This window comes from Rhincodon typus, chromosome 36 (genome assembly GCF_021869965.1).
Source record: "Rhincodon typus isolate 14 chromosome 36, sRhiTyp1.1, whole genome shotgun sequence".
Lineage (NCBI taxonomy): Eukaryota > Metazoa > Chordata > Chondrichthyes > Orectolobiformes > Rhincodontidae > Rhincodon > Rhincodon typus.
Genome location: NC_063367.1, coordinates 277,392 through 301,408, shown reverse-complemented (window position 1 = coordinate 301,408; position 24,017 = coordinate 277,392). Strand labels below are relative to the sequence as shown.

At 41.0% G+C, this 24,017-nt stretch overlaps 1 protein-coding gene across 1 annotated transcript in view; it reads right to left on the bottom strand.

Annotated features, from left to right (window-relative positions):
- herc1 (HECT and RLD domain containing E3 ubiquitin protein ligase family member 1) overlaps positions 1 to 24,017 on the bottom strand; it is a 333,814-nt gene that overhangs the window by 216,173 nt on the left and 93,624 nt on the right. Inside the window, exons 23-28 of the mRNA XM_048617017.1 lie at positions 23,074 to 23,275; positions 21,438 to 21,558; positions 8,024 to 8,081; positions 6,415 to 6,686; positions 2,409 to 2,624; positions 547 to 667 (exon numbers count right to left, since the gene is read on the bottom strand). Of these exons, the coding sequence (XP_048472974.1) occupies positions 547 to 667; positions 2,409 to 2,624; positions 6,415 to 6,686; positions 8,024 to 8,081; positions 21,438 to 21,558; positions 23,074 to 23,275 (990 nt within the window). The remainder of the gene's footprint in view (positions 1 to 546; positions 668 to 2,408; positions 2,625 to 6,414; positions 6,687 to 8,023; positions 8,082 to 21,437; positions 21,559 to 23,073; positions 23,276 to 24,017) is intronic.

The window sequence follows — 24,017 nt, the reverse complement described above, 5'->3', positions numbered from 1 at the left end:
ACCTAACACAACCTGTCCATCTTCCTTCTCAATTATCCGCTCCCACTCTTCCCACTGACCAATCACGACAACTCCCTACCTGCTTTCACCTATCACCATCCAACCCACCTTCCCCCAACCTCACTCCACCCCCATTTATTTCCAAGCTCCCTTACTCCTCCCCAATCCTAATGAAGGATCCAGACCCAAAACTTCGACTTTCCTGGTCCTCAGATGCTGTCTGACCTGCTGTGCTCCTCCAGCTCCACATTTTATCGTCAATGATGTGCAACTGGTCATTTTTGAACATAGCTCCTAACAGAAGAGTGTTGAGATGCTGAACAAGATTTTACTGCAAATGAGTATTATTGTTAAATGAGGACCATATGCCAAAATTATTTATATGATTGTATTTAGTTTTGACTTTATATTTTTCTGAACATAATGGCACCATTAAAGAAAGGATGAAAATGAAAGGAGGATGCCAGCCAACCATTTCAAAACAGAAGTCCATAACTACCACCCTCTCAAATTTGCCAGTTTTTATGCAACATTTCAAATCCTTACCAATGTGGTGCTTATTTGCTTGCAAAGCCCGCTCTAGGGTAGCGGATAGTTGTTGGTAGATCTTGTGAACAGCACTCTGGATATCCATCTGAATGTTTCTCTTGGCAGCTCTAATACCATCCTGAATGATCAAATTACCAAGTTGTGTCAAGTTTGATTGACCACCTCAACAGACTTCATTGCAATGTCATTAATACTTACAGATGGAACTTAAAGGAAGACAGTAACTTATGTAACACTTTTCACAACCCCAGGATGCCTATAACACTTGACAACCAGTTCAGTACTTCTTGAAGTGCAATCACTGTTGTTTCGATTTGGGGAAGGTGACAGCGAATTTGCAATAAAGCATAATGAGAATTGAAGAGGTATTCCATCATTCTCAATGTTAAGGGAGGAACACTGGTCAGTACATCAGGAAAAGGTTACCTGCATTTCTTCAAAATTAATTATACAGGGTCTTTCAGGTCAATCCAAAAGGGTTCAAACATATCCACTGAAAGATAGTAATCCAAGTGTGTAGGTCTGAGAGGGGCTCCAACCTGCAATCTCCAGGTGCACAAGGTAACAATCACCATCAACAACTTTGATTAGCCTTAATTTTACTATGTGTTTTAAAAACATTAAAGAAATGTTTTTTAAAAACACCTACACACTTTGTCCTTTTTTACCGGTTTTATTTTCTTGATTTATAACAGAAACTGCCAGATGCAAATTTGTAAAACAATAACTACATCATACCTCCTGTGGAGTTACTGCACTGCCAGTATTTGTAACAATGAATTACAACAGGTAGTATTCAAAGTGTGTAGAGAAACGGAATTGATGAATCGAAATCGAAAAGTAAGGACAGAATAAATGTCTTTATTTTTGGATCTCAAATCTGTGTTCCCTGACCCAATTATCCACCGGCCTGCAAGCTCTCCAAACTGAAAGCAATAACTGCCTCGTGTCAAAACCTGGAAGATGAACGGATATTGGCCTGGGTTGAGAAATATGGTCGGGGACGGATCAGGTGGGTACCCTCATTGGCTCCTAAACACCCACTGTTCCTTTATTTGCTGTGTACAAAATGGCTTTTTGTAGAATTCACTCATTTTTATTTAAGTCAGCCATAACTTAATGGTACCACTGCAGTCTTGGAGTTTGAATCCCTTTCAAAAGATTTCTGTTTTTGAGTTTTCAAAACATTCAGCGATTTTCAGCCATCAGGATTTTTAAAATACATCCGTAGATTTCATATGAGGAGAACATGACTCAATCACTCTGGTTGCCATTCTAATGTATTGCCTGCCCATTAATAATTTTTGAAGACCAATTTCAATTTGTTCCCAGATTGTACTGGAAATTCTCAACAGGTCAGGTTTTTACTTCAAGGAATGGAAATTTGAAGGACACGTCCAAATTTGTCCCATTTGGAGAAAAGATCACAGAATACATACATCACCTCCATAGATTTCACAAACTCTTCCATAAATATGCTTTATTTCAGGAAAATGTGAATTGACAAATATAGCAATAGTCTGTAAAATCTGATTTAGAATAATTAATTTCAAGAAGGAGGAAGTAATTAAAACATCAATTTATGGAGCACTTCTCATATAGATTTAAGTTGAAAATGCAACAGATATACATATATAACTATTGTGTTAATCATTAACATAAAATTCAGAACATGAGAAAATGGACTATTTGCAACTGGTTAATATTATCTAAATTTTTATGTTGCGTTTCCATAGATTACTTTTTAAGACAGGACTTTTAGGATAAAGAAACTGGAGTTTTATTATAAATCAACAGATTCTGTATTTCAGATTAACTTCAAATCACTCCCTAATCTGATGATTACATTTGGTGAGTACCTGATAGTGATGCAGTTGGACACTTTCACCTTTGATCCCTGCATTTCCCACTGTGTCCAGGCCAAAGCATCCTGCCAGGAATTGCAGCCTGACTGATGTGAGTAAAGAAGCGGAGTGGAACCATGAAGTCAGAGAATTACTTCCAGTCAACTGGCTGCCCTTTTCCTCCATTCCAGAAAGCAACACCAAGATTTGATGAAGTGCTGCCAGACGCAGCTAAAATACATCAAACAAAAAGTATTATTGCAGAGCTTCATACTTAATTGTGCATAAGCAAAGAATTCATCTGAACTAAAGCGTGTTAAAATTGACTTTTTGATCAGAAGAATTTTTCCATAATTAAAACGCAGACATTTCACCCAACAAGTTCGTGGTACCATTTCCCTCCACGAAAGCAACTACCTGTAATCAAATGTGCCCACGTTATCATGTACTCCTTCACCTCTGTCTATCCAATCTAGCAGAATTTTAACAGATTTAAGCAGTTGGAAGGCCTTATGGTAGGGCCCTGGGTAGTTTTGTTGAACACAGGGACCTTGGGGTTCAGGTACATTGTTCTTTGAAAGTTGCGTCACAGGTAGACGGGGTGGTTAAGACGACATTTAGCACACTTGCCTTCATTGCTCAAACCATTGAGTATAGAACTTTGGATGTCATGTTGAGGTTGTACAGGACATTGGTGAGGCCACTTTTGGAGTACTGTGTACAGTTCTGGTCGCCCTGTTATAAGGAGGATATTATTAGGCTGGAAACAATTCAGAAGAGATTTACAAGGATGTTGCTGAAATGGTGCATTTGAGTTATAAGGAGAGGCTGGATAGGCTGGGACTTTTATTTCCCCACTGGAGTGTAAGAGGTTGAGGGGTGGCCTTATTGACGATTATAAAGTCAGGAGGGACATAGATAAGATAAGGGTATTTTGCCACAGGTGGAGTCGTCAAAACTAGGGGGCATATTTTGAAGGTGACAGGAGAAAGATTTAAAAATGACATGAGGGTCAACATTTTTTGTTTTACAGAGAGTGGTTCATGTGGGAAATGAGCTGCCAGAGAAAGTAGTAGATACAGATACAGTTACAATGATTAAAAGACATTTGGACAGGTACATGAATACCAAAGGGTTAGAGGGATATGGGCCAAAAGCAGACTGCAAGACTACTTTAGTTTGGGAACATGGACTGGTTAGACCAAAGGGTCTGTTTCCATGCTGTGTGACTATGACTCTAAATGAACAAGCAATACACATGCCTGTACCAAAACCTGTCAAAAGCTATACGACTGCAATTCTGTTCAATGTTATCTATAACTTATCAAGAATATCCAAGAATATCTAGAAATATCTCAGAATAATTAGGAATAAAATATCTAACAATGGAATATTCATCATCATTGAAAGCAATGTTTACCTTAAAGCCCTGAACAATTATGATTGAGACCTATTATCTGAGGTTTTCCAACACATCTGAAATTTCAGTGAAAAATTATTTGGATTTCTCCTGCTATACAAATACAGATACCAGACCACTGTTTACATTCCCTGTCCATGTCACTTATCTTCATTCCTTAATTTTTTGGTCAATATGAACACTTATCAAGTCAAATTAAGTGGGATGTTTCATACTGCTTTCAGGTAGACAGGGCAGTGAAGGCGGCTTTTGGCACACTGGCCTTCATCAGTCAGGGAACCGAGTACAGAAGTTGCTAAGTTATATTGCTGTTGTACAGGATGTTGGTGAGGCTGGCGTTGGAGTATTGTGTTCAGTTTCGGACACCGCGCTATAGGAAGGATATTATTAAACTGGAAAGTGCACAGCAGAAATTTACAAGGATGTTGTTAGGACTCAAGGGACAGAGTTATAGGGAGAAGTTGGACAAGCTAGGACTTTTTCTTTAGAGCACAGCAGAGTGAGTGGGGGGGATCTTATACAAGTGTATAAGACCATGAGAGGCATGGTTAGGGTGAATGCACTCAGTCTTTTTCCCAGGGGTGGGGAGTTGAGGTCTAGAGTGCATCAGTTTAAGCTAAGAGGGGAAAGAATACATGGGAACCTAAAATACAACTTTTTTTTTGTTTTTTTTTATACACACAGGGTGGTAGGCATATGGAATGAGCTACCAGCGTAAGTGATTGGAGTGGGTAAATCAACAACATTTAAAATGAATTTGGATGAATACACGGACAAGAAAGAAGGATATGCATCAAGTGCAGGGAAATGTGGTTAGCGTGGATGGACAGCACAGACCAACTTGGGCCGAAGGGCTTGTCTCTATGCTGAAGGACTCTAACTTAATCATAAGTGCTGATTAAGCAGGTTGCCTTATCCTGGATGGTGTCAAGTTTCTTCAATGTTCAATAACTACACTCATCCAAGCAAGTGGAAGATATTCCATCACACATGCTAAATGGTTAACTGAAATGGGAATGTATATTAACAACTGTAGTGTTTGATCCCATTCCTAACTCTGAAGCGGTATTGTCCACGTGCAGCAGGACTAGATCAAAATTCAGGTTTACACTGCTAAGTGACAAAAAACATTCAAGCTAGTGCCAGGCAATGACCATGACAATCAAAGCAAGAGTTTAACCACCTCTCCTTGACATTCAATGGCATTCCTAAATCCTCCACCATCAACATTCTTGCATTAGCATTGATCAAAAACTCAACTGGGTGAACCACAGAACTGTGCCTACAGGTCAGAGGCCGAGGACTCTGCTGGTACAAATTGCCTAATGCTGATCCAACCCAACCAAACCAGGAACAGCTATCTCCCCACCCTCCCACCACCCCAAACTCACGTGGCCCACATCAAGCCACCCAGAAACTCCCTACCTGATGACCCATTTGGGTCAAGGCAAGGAGGGTTATAGAGGTGGGAAGTCTTTAATAAGTACCTGGATGAGCACTTGAAATGTCATAACTATGTCAAGGCTATAGGCCAAGTGTTGGAAAGTGGGATGAGTGCAGACTTGATGAGTTGAAAGGGAGCTTCTGTGCTGTATGACTTTATGTCTCTATGACTTGTCCAGCTACCTCTCTCACTATACAAGCCCAGTCTACTCAATTTCTCCACTGTGGTCCGCCTCCAATGCCAGTATATCTGGAGGGACTGTTTTATGACAAGAGGCTGAGGAGGTTGGACCTGTCCTTGCTGGAATATAGAAGAATTAGAGATGACCTTACTGAAAGATTCTTAGAGAACTTGACAGTACATGTGGAAAGGAAAGAAATAGTAGATGCATTGTTGGTCATCTTCCGACTGTGGCTTTAAGAGGTGTGTTTTGTCCTGGTTTCTTTGAGAGAAAGAGATTGGGGGTCAGAGGCTGAACAATCCAGGAGAAGATAAACAACTTGTGAAGCCTTGGGTATTTTTTTTAAACAAGTTGGAACGATAGAAGCAGCCTGAATGCGTATGTTCAAGCTCCCACTCTCAGAACTAGGATTTTTAGTTTAGCTTTCGGCAGTTGCTGTTGGGGTCTTGAAGAAGTGAAAGCTATTTTTCTACCTCTTCGTTACAGCAAAAAGCTGGAGGTTCTCTGCCTGCTACAGGAGTTGCATGCGAGACAATCTGTTTCTGAATAAAAAACGAAAGAACTGAGGACGCTGTAAATCAGGAACAAAAACAAAGTTGCTGGAAAAGTTCAGCAGGTATGGCAGCATCTGTGAGGGAAAAAAAAGAGTTAACGTTTCAGGTCCGGTGACCCTTCCTCAGAACTGGGTTCTGAGGAAGGGTCACCGGACCAGAAACGTTAACTCTGTTTATTCCTTCACAGATGCTGCTGGACCTGCTGAGCTTTTCCAGCAACTTTGTTTTTGAAGATTTTGAAGGTTCCTCCAACTTCACTATCCAACATGTACATCAAGAACAGAAAATTGTCCAAAAGATTCTTCACAGTTAATTAAATTTAGCTATCATTAGCCTCTACTGTTTGACATGAGACTTTAAAAGTATAACCTTCTGTCCTGTGGTTGATTAGGCTGTATATATCAAGGAAACCCACTGCTTACCTCAGACCTGAGCTGTTGCTGTTCCATGGCAATGATGATGGCCTGAGGATTGGAAGCCATGTTTTCTTCAGATTCTTTAAAACCTGGGGAAGTTCCTACACCTCCACTCACAAAACTAACAATGTTTTCGATGAATGCATGGATTCCAAGAGACTGATTCAAATCAAAATCAGAAGCATTGTACAAGTGGGAAGAACCGTAGAGCCAATCTCTGCTGTGTTTCAGCCGTGCCCAAGTGGCTCTCAGTGAATCTGTTGGGCTATAAGGAGGTCCTGTGGAGTATGAAATGATAGAAATAAGACTAAGTTCATACAGAAGTCTTCATGAACAAATACAATCAAAATCTTTAATGCTCTCGTCAATTTATACCATAACAAGCAGACCAAAAAAAAAAGTCATGCAAAAAGCAAATTAAAATAAAAAGACTGCCAGAATCTTACTTCTTTTATTGCAATAACATGATAGTAGGGAGAAAATGGGAATTATTGGCCATCTGTGCCAGTCTTGAAGATTCCTAGCTGACATATTTTTTTGGGAAGCACTGTTGTATAAGCACATAGCAAACCTAAACAAAACACAAGGGAACTTCCAGAATTAAAACTGGTTTGTATACTGATACAGGTAAACAATAACTGTAACATGTAGTCATTACATTGCTTAAGCTGTGACTTTCTGCTGAGGCAAAGCAGCACCGCCATAAAAATCCATCCAACCTACTGGTCTCACAATTATGGTGCATAACAGATGGGACAAACCAATGCTGCTATGATTAAGGGACAGTGTATACCGTACATGGCGTAATATATATATATAGGCAAGCTTAAAGCTTTAAAAAGGTTAAACATGCCATCATTTACTTGCTTGTAGCTCCTCTTGTTTCTGGGACTCAACTGGCCAACAAGGAGTAAACACACTACCACATAAAATCAGAAGACAAAAGGAGACATTTGATACAACACATGCTTGGAAAGTTTGTGTGTGAAGCAGCTGAGTGCTTTGGGCATTATATAGCCATAAGAAAGTCTGTTCAGCCATTAGAAGATTGCACACAAACAGTTCAATCTAACTGGAGAAATGTTACTGCCATACAAAGCAGACAAATTTTTCCTCAGACAAATTTTATACTGATTATTCTTGCTTAGCTAATATAATGCATCAAATAATTTTAAGATATATGAAAATATCGTTGACCTAAATTTAAGCTTTACTGCAGTGAGGTGTTTACCAGTTTACATTACTCTTTCACATTATGCACAAAGTAAATCCTCTAATTTCCTGTTTTTCCCCAAAAACAAACCTATTGTTGGACACAGATATGCAGAGTCAAGGCAGATGACGGTACTGGTACATTTGCTGCAAGTTTGAATAAAACGTATGTTTGAAATTAACCATGGAATAGGAGAAAAATCCTCCAATTGCTTCATGTCTGGCACCAAAATTTAAAAATTAAGATTATAAAACTAAAACTTTACAACAATGCTTAGAAAAATTAACAGAAATAAACAATGCCAGTTCTGGTTAAAAATTGATACATTTTCCACAACAGCCCGTTTCAGCATTACATTCACATCTAAATTTCAAAAGCAGCAGAGATCTACACAAGGCTTACCTCGTTTTCTCTGAGCTGATGCTAAATCTAAGTCCACATCTACGTGTCTTCTGGAGTTCTTTTAAAAATAAAATCGAACAATAAATTAAATGCACAAGTCATTAACAACCAAAAAGGCAAATTTTATTTCAGTTTAAAAATAGAGGTTACCAACAAATATATCTTTTAGCTTCTGACCATTACTTTTGAGTTTACTCATGTCCGAATGGCTAAATTCAAGGAACCACTGAAAAATATTATAATTGTCAGAGCTAATTGTCCATTTTGATGCACAAACATAAGTGCTGACTAAGTGATTGGTAATTAAAATCTTAACTAAGCCGATTAAAATGTTAATCTTTAATTTTGGTTTTAATTGCATACTAACTCAATACAATCACAGTATTGTTTGCTTCAAATTTATTACTAATGTTGCCATCCAAAAACAGTGACTACACAAAATCTGTTTTCCTAATTCACAGAATCCCTACAGTGTGGAAGCAGGCTATTCCGTCTATCAAGTCCATACCGCCCCTCTGAACAGCATCCCACCTAGACCCCTACCCTATAACCCTGCATTTCCCATGGCTAATCCACCCAACTTACACACCCCTGGACACTAAGGGCAATTTAGTATGGCCAATCTACCTAACCTGGGCATCTTTGGACTGTGGGAGGAAACCGAAGCACCCAAAGGAAACCCAAACAGGCACGGGGAGAATGTGCAAACTCCACACAGTCACCCAAGGCTGGAATCAAACCTGGGCCCCTGGCGCTGTGAGGCAGCAGTGCTAACCACTGAGCCACCGTGCTGCCCAATACAATTCTGGAGTCTCACAAATTTTCTATACTTTAAATGCAGCTGTATGCTTAATAAGGACTACTCTCTTTTCACTCCAAGTACATGCCTAACCTGATCAATCTCTTATCAGAAAATCCCTCCTTATTCTAATCAACCGAGTGAATTTTCTCTGACTGCCCCAATGTCATATCATTCCTTACATAAAAGGTGACCAAAACTGTTCTCAGCATTCCAGGTCTGATTACTGCCTTCCCTTTTTGCAAGATCTCCCTATTTTTATAGTCCATACCCTTTCAAATAAAAAAAACCAACCGTGCATTTGTCTTCCCTATTACCCACTGAACTTGAATGCTAGTTTTTTGCAATTCATATACAAGGATCCCAAATCCCTCTGTGCTGCAGCTCTCTGAAGTCTTTCTTTCTTTAAATAATATTCAGCTCTTCCACTCTTTCTGCCAAAATGCATAACCTTGCATATTCCAATAATTTGTTCCATCTTCCAATTTTTTGCTTACTCACTTAACCTGTCTATATCCCTCTATAAAATCCATGCGTCATCCTCACTACTTGCTTTCCCACTTATTTCTGTGTGATGTTGGTTCTCCCTTATCTATTCTGTTTGTTAGCTCCTCAGAACTGTAATACATTTGTCAGGTACATCTTCCCCTTCATGAGGTGATGACAACTGCTTGATTGTATCTTGCATTTCTAAATGGTTTGCTTGTACATCCTTTATAACACTCTGGTAGTGTATTACCACCAATCCAATGTGCTTTGATTTTGCACACTAACCGCTCACATAAGATTTGTAAGATCTTTCTGAAAATACAAATACACCACATCCAATGATGCTCCCTCATCTATTCTACTACCTTTGTCCTCATAAATCCTCCACAGTTTGTCAAACATGATACCCCTTTCTTAATTCCATTAGTTAAAGTTAATTTCACCAAAACTTTGAAATCACACCGTTCTATTTAGTCCAGTCTTACAGCCTAATCATAAAAGGAAATTACCAAGTGTCTATGGTATACCATAACAAGTGTGATCATAGCAGATCTTCTCTTTTTGCAACTTGTCAGTATTTTATTCTCAACTGCAAAGTTGGACAGTACTAAGCTGAGGTTGAATATCTCCTCAGACTGAGGTAATACATTAAGTCACAAATCTCACTCATTTCTCAATGAACAATATCAGCTAAATTCTGATCTATCTGCCCACTTGCTTGACATCAGTGCATGACGCATGATAGGGGGAAAGGAAATTTAAAATAACTTGAAAAAACAAAGTTCACACTTCTGCAGGGAAAATATCAGTCAACATAACTTCTAATATTAACATGATGTGAAGTGGTAGTGTTGGACTAGGTTGGACAAGGTGAAAAATCACACGACATCAAGTTATAGCCCAACAGGTTTATTTGAACACACAAACTTTCAGAGCATTACACCTGAGGAAGGGGCAACGCTCCAAAAGCTTGTGTATTGTGTGATTTTTGACCTAATATTAACAAGAATTAAAAGAAGTTAATCTCCAGAAAAATTAATACTGGTTCATCGAAAGCCCTGCCAAAACCCATCAAAAACTGACCTGACTGCAGTTAGATATAATTTTTCTCAAATCTTGGGCTCTGGCTCGTAACTCTTGCACAACGCTGCACTAAGTCAATCAACTGAATAATTAAACTGGCGTTTCAGCAGAAACAAGTAGAAAGGCATTAAACCTTGCTGAATTTCAAAAGTCAGCGAGTAGCATCTACATGTGCTGGGGCATTCACTGCTTCAAATACCCCATTAATAAGAACAAGAGAAACAGGGGCAGGAGTAAGCATTTCAGCTTCTTGAGGCTCCAGTATTCTGCAAGATCGTGGCTGATTTGCCTCAGGCCACAACTAGTCTTTCATGCTAGCTCCTCACAGATCTCAATGCAGGAGCAAATTACTGTAGGTGTGAGAATTTGAACTGAAACAAAAAGTGCTGGAGATCATAGTGGTCAGGCAGCATCCACGGAGAGAATGCAGGCTCTGCTGAGGAGTCATCTAGACGCGAAATGTTAGCTTGCTTTTCTTTCACAGATGCTTCCTGACCCGCTGAGATCTCCAGCACTTTTCTTTTCATCTCACAGACTTCAACTCACTGATATTCCAAAAATCTACCTACTCCTCTTTAAACACTTTCAATGATCTGAAATTTATCTGCATTTCAGTTTTAAATGAGTGTCCCGTTATTCTGTAACCCGTGTCCCATAGTTCAAGATTCTCCTGTTGATGGAATTCTTCTCAGCATCTACCCTGTCAAGCCACTCTCAGAATCTTGTATGTCTCAATAATCTTATTTTAAACCCTGATGTTTAGCCATTCTGATAGGTCACCTTCACTCCGAGGATCAGTTCAGTTAATCTACTTTGAACTGCCTCCAATGCTAATACACCGTCACTTTTTTATAAAATGTGGACCAAAACTGCATACAGTAGCCCAGATGCAGTGTCACCAACTCTCATAGTCGTAACAAGACTTTAAGACTTTTAAACTCCAGCCCCGGAGCAATAAAGGCCAAAATTCCATTCACTGCCTTAATTATTTGCACGTACTTGCACGTTAATGATTTGTGTTTCATACACATGAACACCCAGATCCATTTGAACTGCACTTTTTGGAGTGTCTCTCCATTTAAATGATGGTTTGCTTTTTGATTGTTCCTCGTGCCATGACTTTATACTTGCCTCCATTAAAATCCATCTGTCAATTTTTTTGACAACATGCCCTCACACCTGTTCTTGTACCTTAAGCAAATTTGGATACATTACACTTTGTCCCATCTTCCAAGACATTAATATAGACATTTTAGAAAGATGCAAGTCTTTGGAACAACACATTAACGCCAACTCTATGTCTTGTGTCTCATCCAATCCTCGATCTGTGATAAATCATTACCTCCGATACCGTGAGGGAGGCAATGGACTAGTGGTATTATCGCTGGACTGTTAATCCAGAGACCTGGGTTCAAATTCCACCACAGCAGATGGTGGAATTTGAATTCAATAAATATCTGGAATTAACAATCTAATGATGACTGTGAATCCATTGTCGATTGTCAGGAAAATCCCATCTGGTTCACTAATGTCCTTTAGGGAAGGAAACTGCGATCCTTACCTGGTCTGGCTTACATGTGACTCCAGAACCCAGCGATGTGGTTGACTCTTAACTGCCTTCTAGGCAGTTAGGGATAGGCAATAAATGCTGGTCCATGCAGTGCCACCCTCGTCCCGTGAATGATTAAAAAAAATGAGCTCGTATCTTGTACAACAAACATTTAGGTGGCACTTTACCAGATGACTTTTGGAAATCCAAATACATTACTAACATTAACTCTGCTTGTTAAACCTTCAAAACAACTCCAGCAAGTTTGTCAAACATAATTTCCTTTCCACAAAATCATATTGGTTCTTCTACTAACCTTCAATAACTGGCTTTCGATAATGGAACACATTTATTCCTGATTCAGTGTAAAAACCAGCAGATACTCCAGTATAAAGTTACAGATACAACACATTTGCTGTTTAAAATTCCACAAGGTTTAGCCCTGATGTAGGTTTGTAGGCCTCTTTGAAAGCTTGCAGTACATGTGTACAAGAGCTCCTGACTACAGCCAGAGGTCTAAAGATTGAAAGCCAAAGGCTGTTACCCTTACCCGGATTTGAGATTGGTGTTATGGATTCAGCAGTTTGTACATTTCAGCTACATCGTCTTTAGCAAAAGAAATAGGTTTTATGCATTGGTCTATAGGAATGTTGAGGTGGAGAGGTTTACTAAAGACCTTGGTGGAGCTGAATCTTGCTAAATACCCTGGTTCCTCCTCATTCCAGCAGTTTGCCCTGCTTGGATTCCTATATTCTCCTAGTCATGTTCGTATGCCAAGGAAAAACCTATCAGCCCAATTATGTCTGGAAGTAACTTCTTTCAGCACAATATGCCATTCCACACCTAGTAGAGTGCCAAAACTTTGAACAAGTTTATGAGATCTAAAACAAAAAGTACACAACTGTACCAGCAGCCAGAAGAAATAATCCAGAGACTAATTTATAAGCATTTAATGAAGCTATTAGAGTGCTAGCTGGAGGCCTTCCATGCTAATAGGCATTCAACTGTACAAGGTTGAGACCAGGCATGGCCATTTCAAAATGCAGTGGTGACTAACCATCAATGTTATACAGTGATACCATCATGGTCTGGCTGATCTGTATGCTACCCAGAGTCACACATGGATGCCATTTTGAGAGACGGCAACCTGAAACGTCCCACTGGAAATGTGAAAATATATTTCACAGATTCATACAGCACAGAAAAGGCCCTTCGACCCATCAAATCTGCACCAACAAAACTACCACTGAAGGTGCGCTAATCCTATGTTCCTAAATGTTATGATATCTCAAGTGCTCATCCAAATAATTTTTAAAGGTTTAAGTTTTCCAGCTTCCATTACCTTCCCAGGCAATGCATTCCAGATTCCCAACATACGCTGAGTGAAAAAGTTTCTTTTAAACCAAATCCCCTCTGAATCGCCCTATCCTAAAACTATGCCTGCTCGTGATTGAGCCCTCAACCAAGAGGAACAACTGCTCTCTATTCTGCAGGGAGGATGAGCCAACTTACCACTGCACCGTGGTACGGGAGGCCATTCAAGAGGGGGGAGCAAAAAGATAAGCGGTAATTGTACAGGATTCTATAATTAAAAGGACAGTATCCTTTTGTAAGCAAGATCGAGAGTCCTGCATGGTGTGTTGCCTGCCCGGTGCCAGGGTAAGGGATATCTCTAACTGGCTTGAAAGAATATTGGAGCAGGAGGGGTAGGATTCAGTTGTTGTGGTCCACGCTGGAACAAACAACATAGGCAAGACTCGGAAAGAGGACCTGTTCAGAGATTATCAGGAGCTAGGAACCAAATTAAAGAACATATCCTCAAGGGTTATAATCTCCGGATTACTGCCTGAGCCATGTGCTAATTGGTATAGGGACATGCGAATAAGGAAAGTAAACACGTGGCTCAGAGTGGTGCGGGAAAGAGGGGTTCCTTTCCATGGAGCACTGGCGTCAGTATTGGAACAGGAGGGATCTGTACCGTTGGGACGGTCTCCACCTGAATCGAGCTGGGACCAATGTTCTAGCAAAAAAGGTAAATAGGCTGGTCAACAGGACTTTAAACTAGAAAGTTGCGGAGAGCGGGGGGGGGGGGGGTGCAACTTGCTCCAGTGGGAAACAAAGCAGCACGTTAACATCAGTAGTGGTGGATTCAACTAAGTGGAACAACATGGAGGAAATGACAGGGAAGGGGAATTCAGGAGAGGTTATTAACATCTCCAACACAGACACAAATAGGACAAAGTGTTTGGAAAAGGCTAGTAATCAAACACTGGAAAAACGAATGAAAATGAGAAGAGGGAGGGTTAATACAGGACTGAAGGTGTTATATCTGAATGCACACAGTAGAAGGAATATGGTAAATGAGCTTATGGCGCAGATCAAAACTGGCAGGTATGACATGGTAGGCATCAAGGAGACGTGGCTGCAAGGGGATCAGGACTGGGAACTGAATATCCAAGGATATACATCCTATTGAAAAGATAGGCAGGTGGGCGGAGGGTGTGGGGTTGCCTTATTAGTGAGAAATGAAATTAAATCAACAGGAAGAAACAATGTAGGGTCAGATGGTGTAAAATCTGTGTGGGTAGAATTGAGGAACCGCAACAAGTTAAAAAACCATAGTTGGGGTTGTGTACAGGCCTCCAAACAGTAGTCAGGAGCTGGGGCGCAAGATACACCAGGAGATAGAAAGAAAGGCAAAGTCACAGTGATCATGGGGGATTTCAATATGCAGGTGGACTGGGAAATTCATATTGATAGTGGATTGCATGAAAAGGAGTTTGTGGAATTTCTACGAGATGGCTTTTTGGAACAGCTCGTGGTGGAGTCCACAGGGAACAAGCAATACTGGATTTAGGGTTCTGCAATGAGGCAGACTTGATAAGGGAGCTTAAGGTAAAGGAACCCTTAGGAGGCAGTGATCATAATATGATTGAATTTACTCTGCAATTTGAGAAGGAGAAGATAGAATCAGAGGTAACGGTATTACAGCTGAATAAAGGGCGACTACAGAGGTATGAGGGAGGAGCTGGACAGAATTGACTGGAAGGGGACCCTAGCAGGAAAGACAATGGAACAGCAATGGCAAGAGTTTCTGGGAGTAATTCAGGAGACGCAGCAAAAATTCATCCCTAGGAAAAAGAAGCATGGTATGGGCGGGGGGGAGCGGATGAGGCAACCATGGCTGACTAACGAAGTCAGGGATAGCATAAAAGCAAAAGAGCAAGCATATAATGTGGCGAAGGGCAGTGCAAAACCAGAGGACTGGGAAGGTGACAAAGACCAACAGAGGGTAACAAAAAAGAAATAAGGAGGGAGAAGATTAAATAGGAGGGTAAGCTAGCCAGTAATAGAAATGAAGTCTGTAACAGTTTCTTTAGGTATATAAAGGGCAAAAGAGAGGCAAAAGTGGACATTGGGCCACCGGAAAATGACGGTGGAAAGACAGTAGTGGGGAACAAGGAAATGGCTGAGGAACTGGATAATTACTTCACGTCAGTCATCACGGTGGAAGACACGAGTAATATCCCAAAAAATTCAAGAGAGTCAGGGGACAGAGCTGAGTATGGTGGCCATCACCAAGGAAAAGGTGCTAGTAAAACTGATCGGCCTGAAGGTGGACAAATCACCTGGACCAGATGGACTACACCCCAGAGTTCTAAAGGAGATAGCTGAAGAGATGGTGGAAGTGTTAGTGGTGATCTTTCAGGAATCGCTAGAGTCAGGGAGGGTCCCAGAGGACTGGAAAATCGCTAACATGACAGCCCTGTTTAAAAAGGGAGTAAGGCAAAAGACGGAAAATTATAGGCCTCTTAGCCTAACCTCGGTTGTAGGTAAGATTTTGGAGTCCATCGTAAAGGATGAGACTTCTGAATATTTGGAAGTGAATAGTAAAATAGGGCAAAGTCAGCATGGTTTCATCAAGGGGAGGTCATGCCTGGCAAACCTGCTAGAATTCTTTGAGGAAGTAATGAGCAGGGTAGACCAAGGAGAGCCAATGGATGTTATCTACCTGGACTTCAGGAGGCTGCTGAGTGAGGTCACAGCCCATGGTGTTAGAGGTAAGGTGCTAGCATGGATAGAAGATTGGCTGTCTGGCAGAAAGCAGAGAGTGGGGATAAAGGGGTCTTTCTCAGGATGGCAGGCGGTGATAAGTGGTGTTCGGCAAGGGTCAGTGCTGGGACCACAACTTTTCACTTTGTACATTAATGATCTAGATGAAGGAACAGTGGGCATTCTGGCCAAGTTTGCAGACGATACAAAGATAGGTGGGGGGACACATAGTATTGAGGTGGTGGCGAGGCTTCAGAACAATTTGGACAGGTTAAGACAGTGGGTAAAGAAGTGGCAAATGGAGGACACGTGGGAAAGTGTGAGGTCATGCACTTTGTTAAGAAGAATAAAAGCATGAACTATTTTCTAAATGGGGAGAAAATTCAGAAGTCTGAAGTGCAGAGAGACTTGGGAGCTCGAGTCCAGGATTCTCTCAAGGTAAACTTGCAGGTTGAGTTAGTAGTCAGGAAGGCAAATGCAATGTTGGCATTTATTTTGAAAGAACTTGAATATAAAAGCAGAGATGTACTACTGCGGCTTTATAAGGCTCTGGTCAGGCCACATTTGGAGTATTGTGTGCCGTTTTGGGCCCCATATCTCAAGGAGGATGTACTGGTTCTGGAGCGGGTTCAGAAGAGGCTCATGAGAATGGTCCCAGGAATGGAAAGCTTAACATATGAGGAACATTTGAAGACTCTGGGACTATATTCATTGGAGTTTAGAAGGATGAGGGGGGATCTAATTGAAACTTTCCGAATACTGAATGGCCTGGACAAAATGGATGTTGGGAAAATGCTTTCATTGGTAGGAGAATCTAGGTCCCGAGCGCACAGTCTTAGAGTAAAGGGAAGTCCTTTTGGAGCGAGATAAGGAGAAACTTCTTCACCCAGAGAGAGCGGTGAATCTATGGAATTCACTGCTACAGAAAGCTGTCGAGGACAGGTCATTGAGTACATTTAAGATGGAGATAGATCGGTTCTGGATTATCAAGGGGATCAGGGGTTACGGGGAGAAAGCAGCAGAACAAGGTTGAGGAACTTACCAGTCATGATTGAATGGCAGAGCAGACTCGAGGGGCCGAATGGCCTAATTTCTGCTCCTATGTCTTATGGTCTGTTCAGTTCTGACGAAGGGTCACCAGACCCAAAACATTAACTCTGATTTTTCCTTCACAGATGCTGCCAGACGTGCTGAGCTTTTCCAGCAACAAAAATATTGTCCTTTCATAATCTTATACACCTCAATCTTCTCTGCTCTGAAGAAAATAATCCAAGCCTATCTAGTCTCTCAGCTCCACTGCAGGCAACATCCTGTTGAACCACCTCTGTAATCCCTCCAGTGCTAGCACATTCTTCCTGCACCAGACCTGGACACAGTACTCCAGTTGTGACCTAACCAGTGCTCTGTACAACTGCAACATTACCTCCTTGCTCTTATATTCTATTCCACAACTGATGAAAGCAAGTCTCCCATATGCCTTTTAACTATACTGATCACATGCTCTGCCAACTTCAGGGACCCATGAATAATTACCCCAAGATCCCTCTGTTACTCATTAAATACTCCCTTACCTTGATCCTTATTCCAAAGTACGTCACCTTGCACTTAACAGGTTTAAATACCATCTCCCAATGGAGATCCCATCTGACCAACATCTCTATATTGTCCTGTAACCTACAGCCATCAGTTGCCTCACAGCGCCAGGGACCCAGGCTCAATTCCACCCTCAGACGACTGTGTGGAGTTTGCACATTCTCCTGGTGTCTGCATGGATTTCCTGCCGGTGGTTCAGTTTCCTCCCAAAGTCCAAAGATGTGCAGGTTAGGTGGATTGGCCATGCTAAATTGCCCACAGCGTCCAGGTATACGCAGGCTAGGTGAATTAACCATGGAAAATGCAGGGTTACAGGGATAGGGTAGGGGTCAGGTGGTGGTCTGAGTAGGATGCTCAATGGAGTGTTGGTGTGGACTCGGTGGGCCGAATGGCCTGTTTCCACACTGTAGGGATTCTATAATTTTCTGCTGTTGGCCACTCTACCAATCTTGGCTCTTCTGTAAACCTGCTTAACATTTCCCCCACATGTTCATTGATATCATTTATGTATATAAGCAACAAGGGTCCCAATACTGATCCTTGTACACCACTGGACACCAGCCTCCAGTCACTCGAACAGACTTCTACCACTACCCTTTGTGTCCTACTACTGAGTCAGTTTCTGATCCAAGATTCTAACCAAGTTTCCTTCAATTCTTTGTGCTTTAACCTTCTCAATCAGTCCTCCATCTGGGACCTTGTTAAAAGCGTTGCTAAACTACATCAACCGAGCTTTCCTCATCCATACACTTGATCACATTTTCAAAAAATTCTAAATTTGTTAGGCATGACCTCCCTCTGACAAAGCTTACGATCCCTAATTAACCCATGCCTTTCCAAATGAGTATTAATTCAGTCCTTCAGAATTTTCTCCAACAGTTTCCGTACCACTGATATGAGACTGAGCAGTCTGTAATTTCCTGGTTCATCTCTACCACCCTTCTTGAAAAGTGGAACCAGATCCTCCTGTTCTCTGGCACTTCCCCTGTGGCCAGAGAGGAATTAAAAAATTGCATCAGAGCACCTGCAATTTCCTGTTCCACCTCCCACAGCAGCCTGGGATGCAATTCATCCAGGCCACGGGATTGTTCGTTTTTAAACTTGACAGAGCCTCCAATACCTCCCCATTTTCTATGTCAAATTGCACAAGTTCCTCACAGTCCCTTTGCCTGAATTCTGTACCTACGGTTTCTTTTTCCAGAGTGAAAACTGAAGAGAAGTACTCATTTAACCACCAATGTCCTGCAGTTTCACACACAGGTGAAACCTTAGTCCCTAATGAGTGCTACTCTTTCCATGGTTAGCCTCTTCCCTTCAATGTATTTGTAAAATATTTTAGGATTCTCCATAATAATGTTTCAAAGTCCTTTTTCATGCCTCCTTTCTGCTCTTCTAACTGCTTTCCTAAGTTCTCTCCTACACTTCCTGTATTCCCCTAGGGTTACAGCTAAATTGCTCCCTTTGGACGTGCTAAAAGCCCACGGCTTCTTCCTCATCCAGTCCTGAATTGTCCTAGATATCCAGGGTTCTTTGAACTCACTGCTCCTTTATTTCCCTTTTAAGGAAACAGGTTGGATCTGTCCTCTCCCAAGGTTCTTTTGAATGTCCCCCCCACTGCTTTGCTGTAGACTTAACCACAAGCTGTTCCCAATCAACTGTGGCTAGATCCTGCTTTTCTTTGAATAAAATCTGCTTTCCCCCAATCTGAAGACATCTTTTTCCTTGTCTGCAAGGAATTTGAACCAATACTGCGCTATGTTTGCTATTGCTAAAATGTTCCCCACTACAACACCGAACATTTGTCCAGCTTCTTTCCCCAAAACCAGATCCAGCACTGTGCCATCCCTTTTTCGGCCTTCTACACATTGATGCAAAAATCTTTCCTGGTTACATTTCAAGGAATCCTCCCCGTCAAAACCCTTAATACTACGACCATACCAGTTTAAATTGGGAAAGTTGAAATTCCCTCATATATTTACCTGATTATTACTCTTCTACTCCTTTGTGAACTGTCTACCTACTTGGAATCAGAATCCCTAAGTGTGGGAACAGGCCCTTGGGCCCATCAAGTCCACACTGACCCTTGCATCATCCCACCCAGACCCATCTCCCCATAACCCACCTAAGCTACAAATCCCTGAACACTATCGTCAATTTTAGCATGGCCAATCCACCTAACCTGCACATCTTTAGACCGTGGGAGGTAACCGGAGTACCCGGAGGAAACCCACGCAGACACGGGGAGAACGTGCAAACTCCACACAGACAGTCGCTTGACGGTGGAATCGAACCCGAGTCCCTGGCGCTGTGAGGCAGCAATGCTAACCACTGAACCACCGTGCTGCCATACTTGCTCCTCTATTTCTCGCTGACTCTTTGGAATTTACAGTACACTCCCAGTGAAATGGCTGCCCTCTCAACATTGCTAAGTTTTACCCCCAAAGCCTTGTTTGATTCCCTTCAATGATACATTTCTCCTTATTGCAGTAATTAACTCCCTAATTAATAGTGCTACACCACCACCCCTTTTAACAGCCTCCTCTGTCTCGCCGAAAGATCCTACATGCCAGAATGTTGACTTGCCAGTCCTACCCTTCCCTCAACCATGTTTCTGTGATGGCAACAATATCATACTTCCATTTGTCAATCCATGTCATTAACTCATTAGTCTTACCTCTTACACTCCTAGCATTAAACTAAAAACCACCCAGCCTGGCCTGACTCTCTCGATACACAACATAGCTGAATTCACTCTGACTTGTTTCCTTTGCTGTACCATGATGTATCTCTGTTTCATCAATGTTCTGTGTCTCCTCCCCCGCCAGGCCAGTTTAAACTCCTCCCAACAGCACTAGCAAACCTACCTGCATAGATGTTGGTCCCAATGTGGATCAGGTATAGGCTGTCCCACTTTCCCCAAAAATGGTCGCAGTGATCAGGAACCAAAAAAACTCTCCCTCTTGCACCAACTCTTGAGCCACACATGAGACACCCAAAAAAATGGGAGCTGTGTTGACAGAATCACCCCTCCCCTCCTCAACGATCCTGGCAATTAACTTCAACAATAGGACTTTCCCCCGACACAAAACACTTTTTCCCCTTGTACGTTTTTGACCAGTCTAGCTTTTATGGATGGAATTAACAAGTTTCATAACTTCAAGACTGTGAAACATCTGCCATATTGGAATCTTGCAACCAAAAACATAATTGGATTCATACCCTGATGTAATCCCAAGTTGCTTTCACTTCTGAGTCAGACATTTGTGGGCTCAAGTTCCCCTGCAGGGCTGTTGCAGAACTAATCCTAGGGTCAAAAACAGAAGTCATTGGACAAGCTCAGCAGGTTTGGCAGCATCTGTGAAGAAAAAAATCAGAGTTAACGTTTTGGATCCGGTGACCCTTCCTCAGAGGAAGGATTACCAGCCCCAAAACATTAACCCTGATTTTTAATTCACAGATGCTACCAGACTTGCTGAGCTTTTCCAGCAACTTCTGTTTTTGCTCCTGATTTACTGCATCCACAGTTCTTTCCGTTTTTATTCCTTTGGTCGAGGCAAAAGATCCAATAGCACTACTTTAAAGAAAAGCAGGAATTTCTGGTCAATACTTATTCCTCAAATCAACACCACAAAAACAGATTATCTGGTCATTGTCACCATGCTCTTTTACTGGACCTTTCTGTACGCAATTTGCTGCTGCATTTTTATACAACATGATAGCGAGAGCACTTACTGCATTGGCTATAAAGCCTTTTGAGACATGCTGTGATTATCAAAGTCACAATAAACCCTTTCGCAGCATTTCTAAAAAATTATCATTCTAATGACCTTCACAGCCAAAATACTTACAAATGCACAACTTTCCTCATCAGATTCAGGCTGAGACAAGTCTGATTCACTTCTTGATTTAGTTAGTTTGTATGTTGAATTTGATTTCACAGGATGGCTTTCTGCTGTCAGACTTTCACTCCTGGAACAAATAAATCCAGTTATCATGGATGCTCTCTACAAGTTTCAAATTAAATCACACTTTCAAAAGATTTGTCGAATTTTAATTACTACTATGAAGGTAGTTTTATGACAAAGAGACAACAGCAGAACCAAATCAGTCCCTCTACCTCCGCATTCATTATTCAGTAAAATTACAACCTTCGAAGGCCGTCATAAGTGACCCCAATGGTTTCTAACCTGATTTTTGAATAACTAATTCCAGACTCTGCGAATACTCAATTCCAGATACTGGTTTGTATCTTAAACAAGTCTTAATTTATCAATATAGTAACTTTAGCAGAGTAACATTAAACAAAGTAATCTAGTTGATATCTACGCTTTAAACCCTAACCTTTGTTTTCAGCCTCATTCACACAAAAGACAGACAAACAGTTAAGCAATAAAACAAAACTGGTTAGATTACTCAAGTGGTTTTCCCATTCTATTGTTCCACAAGCATTGATGATGGTTTCTTGCTTGATTTCTTTTTTGAAAGTTTTGTTCAGTTCACTCAGGTAAAGGCAGTTTCTTTATAACTCTGACCACTACATGTCTGATGACCATCTCCTCCATGAAGTCCCAGTTACCATACATTACATGCTTAGCAGAAAGTCTTCTGCAGACTTGCTTGAACCAATTCCCAGGAACAGACCTCATTCATCACTAACTTCTGATGTCTGTTTAAAAATCATGCTCTTCCCTGGTGATGAAGCATCTCTAGAACCTTTCAATCAGAAACCAACCCACGATTAACTTCCATGCCTGGTCTCTTGAATAAACAAATGCTTGTTTTGTCTGAGATAACAAGGTGTAGAGCTGGATGAACACAGCAGGCTAAGCAGAATCAGAGGAGCAGGAAAGCTGACGTTTCGGGTCTGGACCCTTCTTCAAGGAATGTTTTGTTTTGTCCGTTTTCCTTTTACCACAAGCTGTTCCCCGCCGTCCAAAAGTCACCTTGAGCTCACAGTTCCCAGTACCCACCTCCAAAACCAAAATTGATAAATGAATAAAATAAAAACAAATGAAAGATCAGAGAGGGGCTCAACAGTACTACGGTTATTTGAAAGCTTGGGTTCTAAAGCAGAAGAAAAATGAATTTAGTGTTTCGGTTCTGTGAAGAGCCGATCCTTTATTTTCACAAAATAGTCAAAGTAATTTTGAACAAGAGTTAGGTGTTCGCTGACTTCGGCGTTAAAACATTTATCACATGAGAGGAGACAGAAACAGGTTCATGCAGAAGGAAATAGCCCATAACCAGAATGCTTTATTGGCACTTTCCAAGCTAGTAGTAGTATCAGGCTACACAGAAGTCAGTGGGAAGTAAACTCTAGAAGCAGAAGGCTATGGGGTCAGAGAGAAAGACATCGTAGAAATCTGTTTCAGACACAAGTTCAGGAAATAAATGTTATGGAATACTGAGCTGATTTAAGAATTTGTTTCAAAGATCTCAGGGAGAAATGCTAGTTGAAGAAAATAGCACTTAGTGAATGGATACCTATTTTCTGAAAGGACACCAATTACAGCCATAAACAGGGGAACAAGAATCTTCAGTACGAAGATAATATTGATGGTTGATGATGATTTGAGCATTTCTAAGGGCATTGTTGGGATAATAGAGATTAATCTTTCTTTCTGATGATAAAGCACCAATAGTTCTTGTGTAGTGCAATACAGTTCATGCTTTTCTTTGTTATTTTCTGAAAAATACATTGAGAACTTATTGTGAATATGTTCAGTGACTGATTAGAAAAGAAAAGATATGCTCTATCAAGCCAAGCCAAGCCAAGCCAAGATCCAACTTGTCCAGTATAAAAGTCAACTGAAATCACAACATTAAGTAAATCAAAAAATTAAGTTGTTTGTTCTTCATAACCAGTAACACCGATTGGGTCATAAAATAAAGAAGACATCACTTCATTTAAATTATTCTTGTAATGACCAGAACATACTGTAATTTTGTTTGATACTAAAATATTTTACTATCATATTTAAACAATTAAACGAAAAGAAACAGGAACGGGAGCAGGTCATTCTGCTCCTTGACCCGGCTCTGCCATTCAGTAGGATCATGACTAATCCAATGTGCCTCAAGTCCAGTTTCCAGCCTTTTTTCCATAATCTTCGATTCCCCTACAGATCAAGAATTGATAACTGCAGCCTTAAATATATGCAGGATACTGCACCCATAGTACTCTGCAGCAAGGAGCTCCAATAATTCTCAATCCTCAGCAGAAATGCCTCATCTCAGTCTTAAATTCTGAGACAAATTCAAATTCAAACATAATTTACTTCTTGTTTTCAACAGCTTAGGAATCAAATAACCCAGCATCATAGACCAGTAACATACAGACCTTGAGATCCTCATTAGGGTTATTCAGTTGCTAGTGTGGCATAAAAATGGATAAAACATACACACAACTCTGGATTTTGGCTATGGGA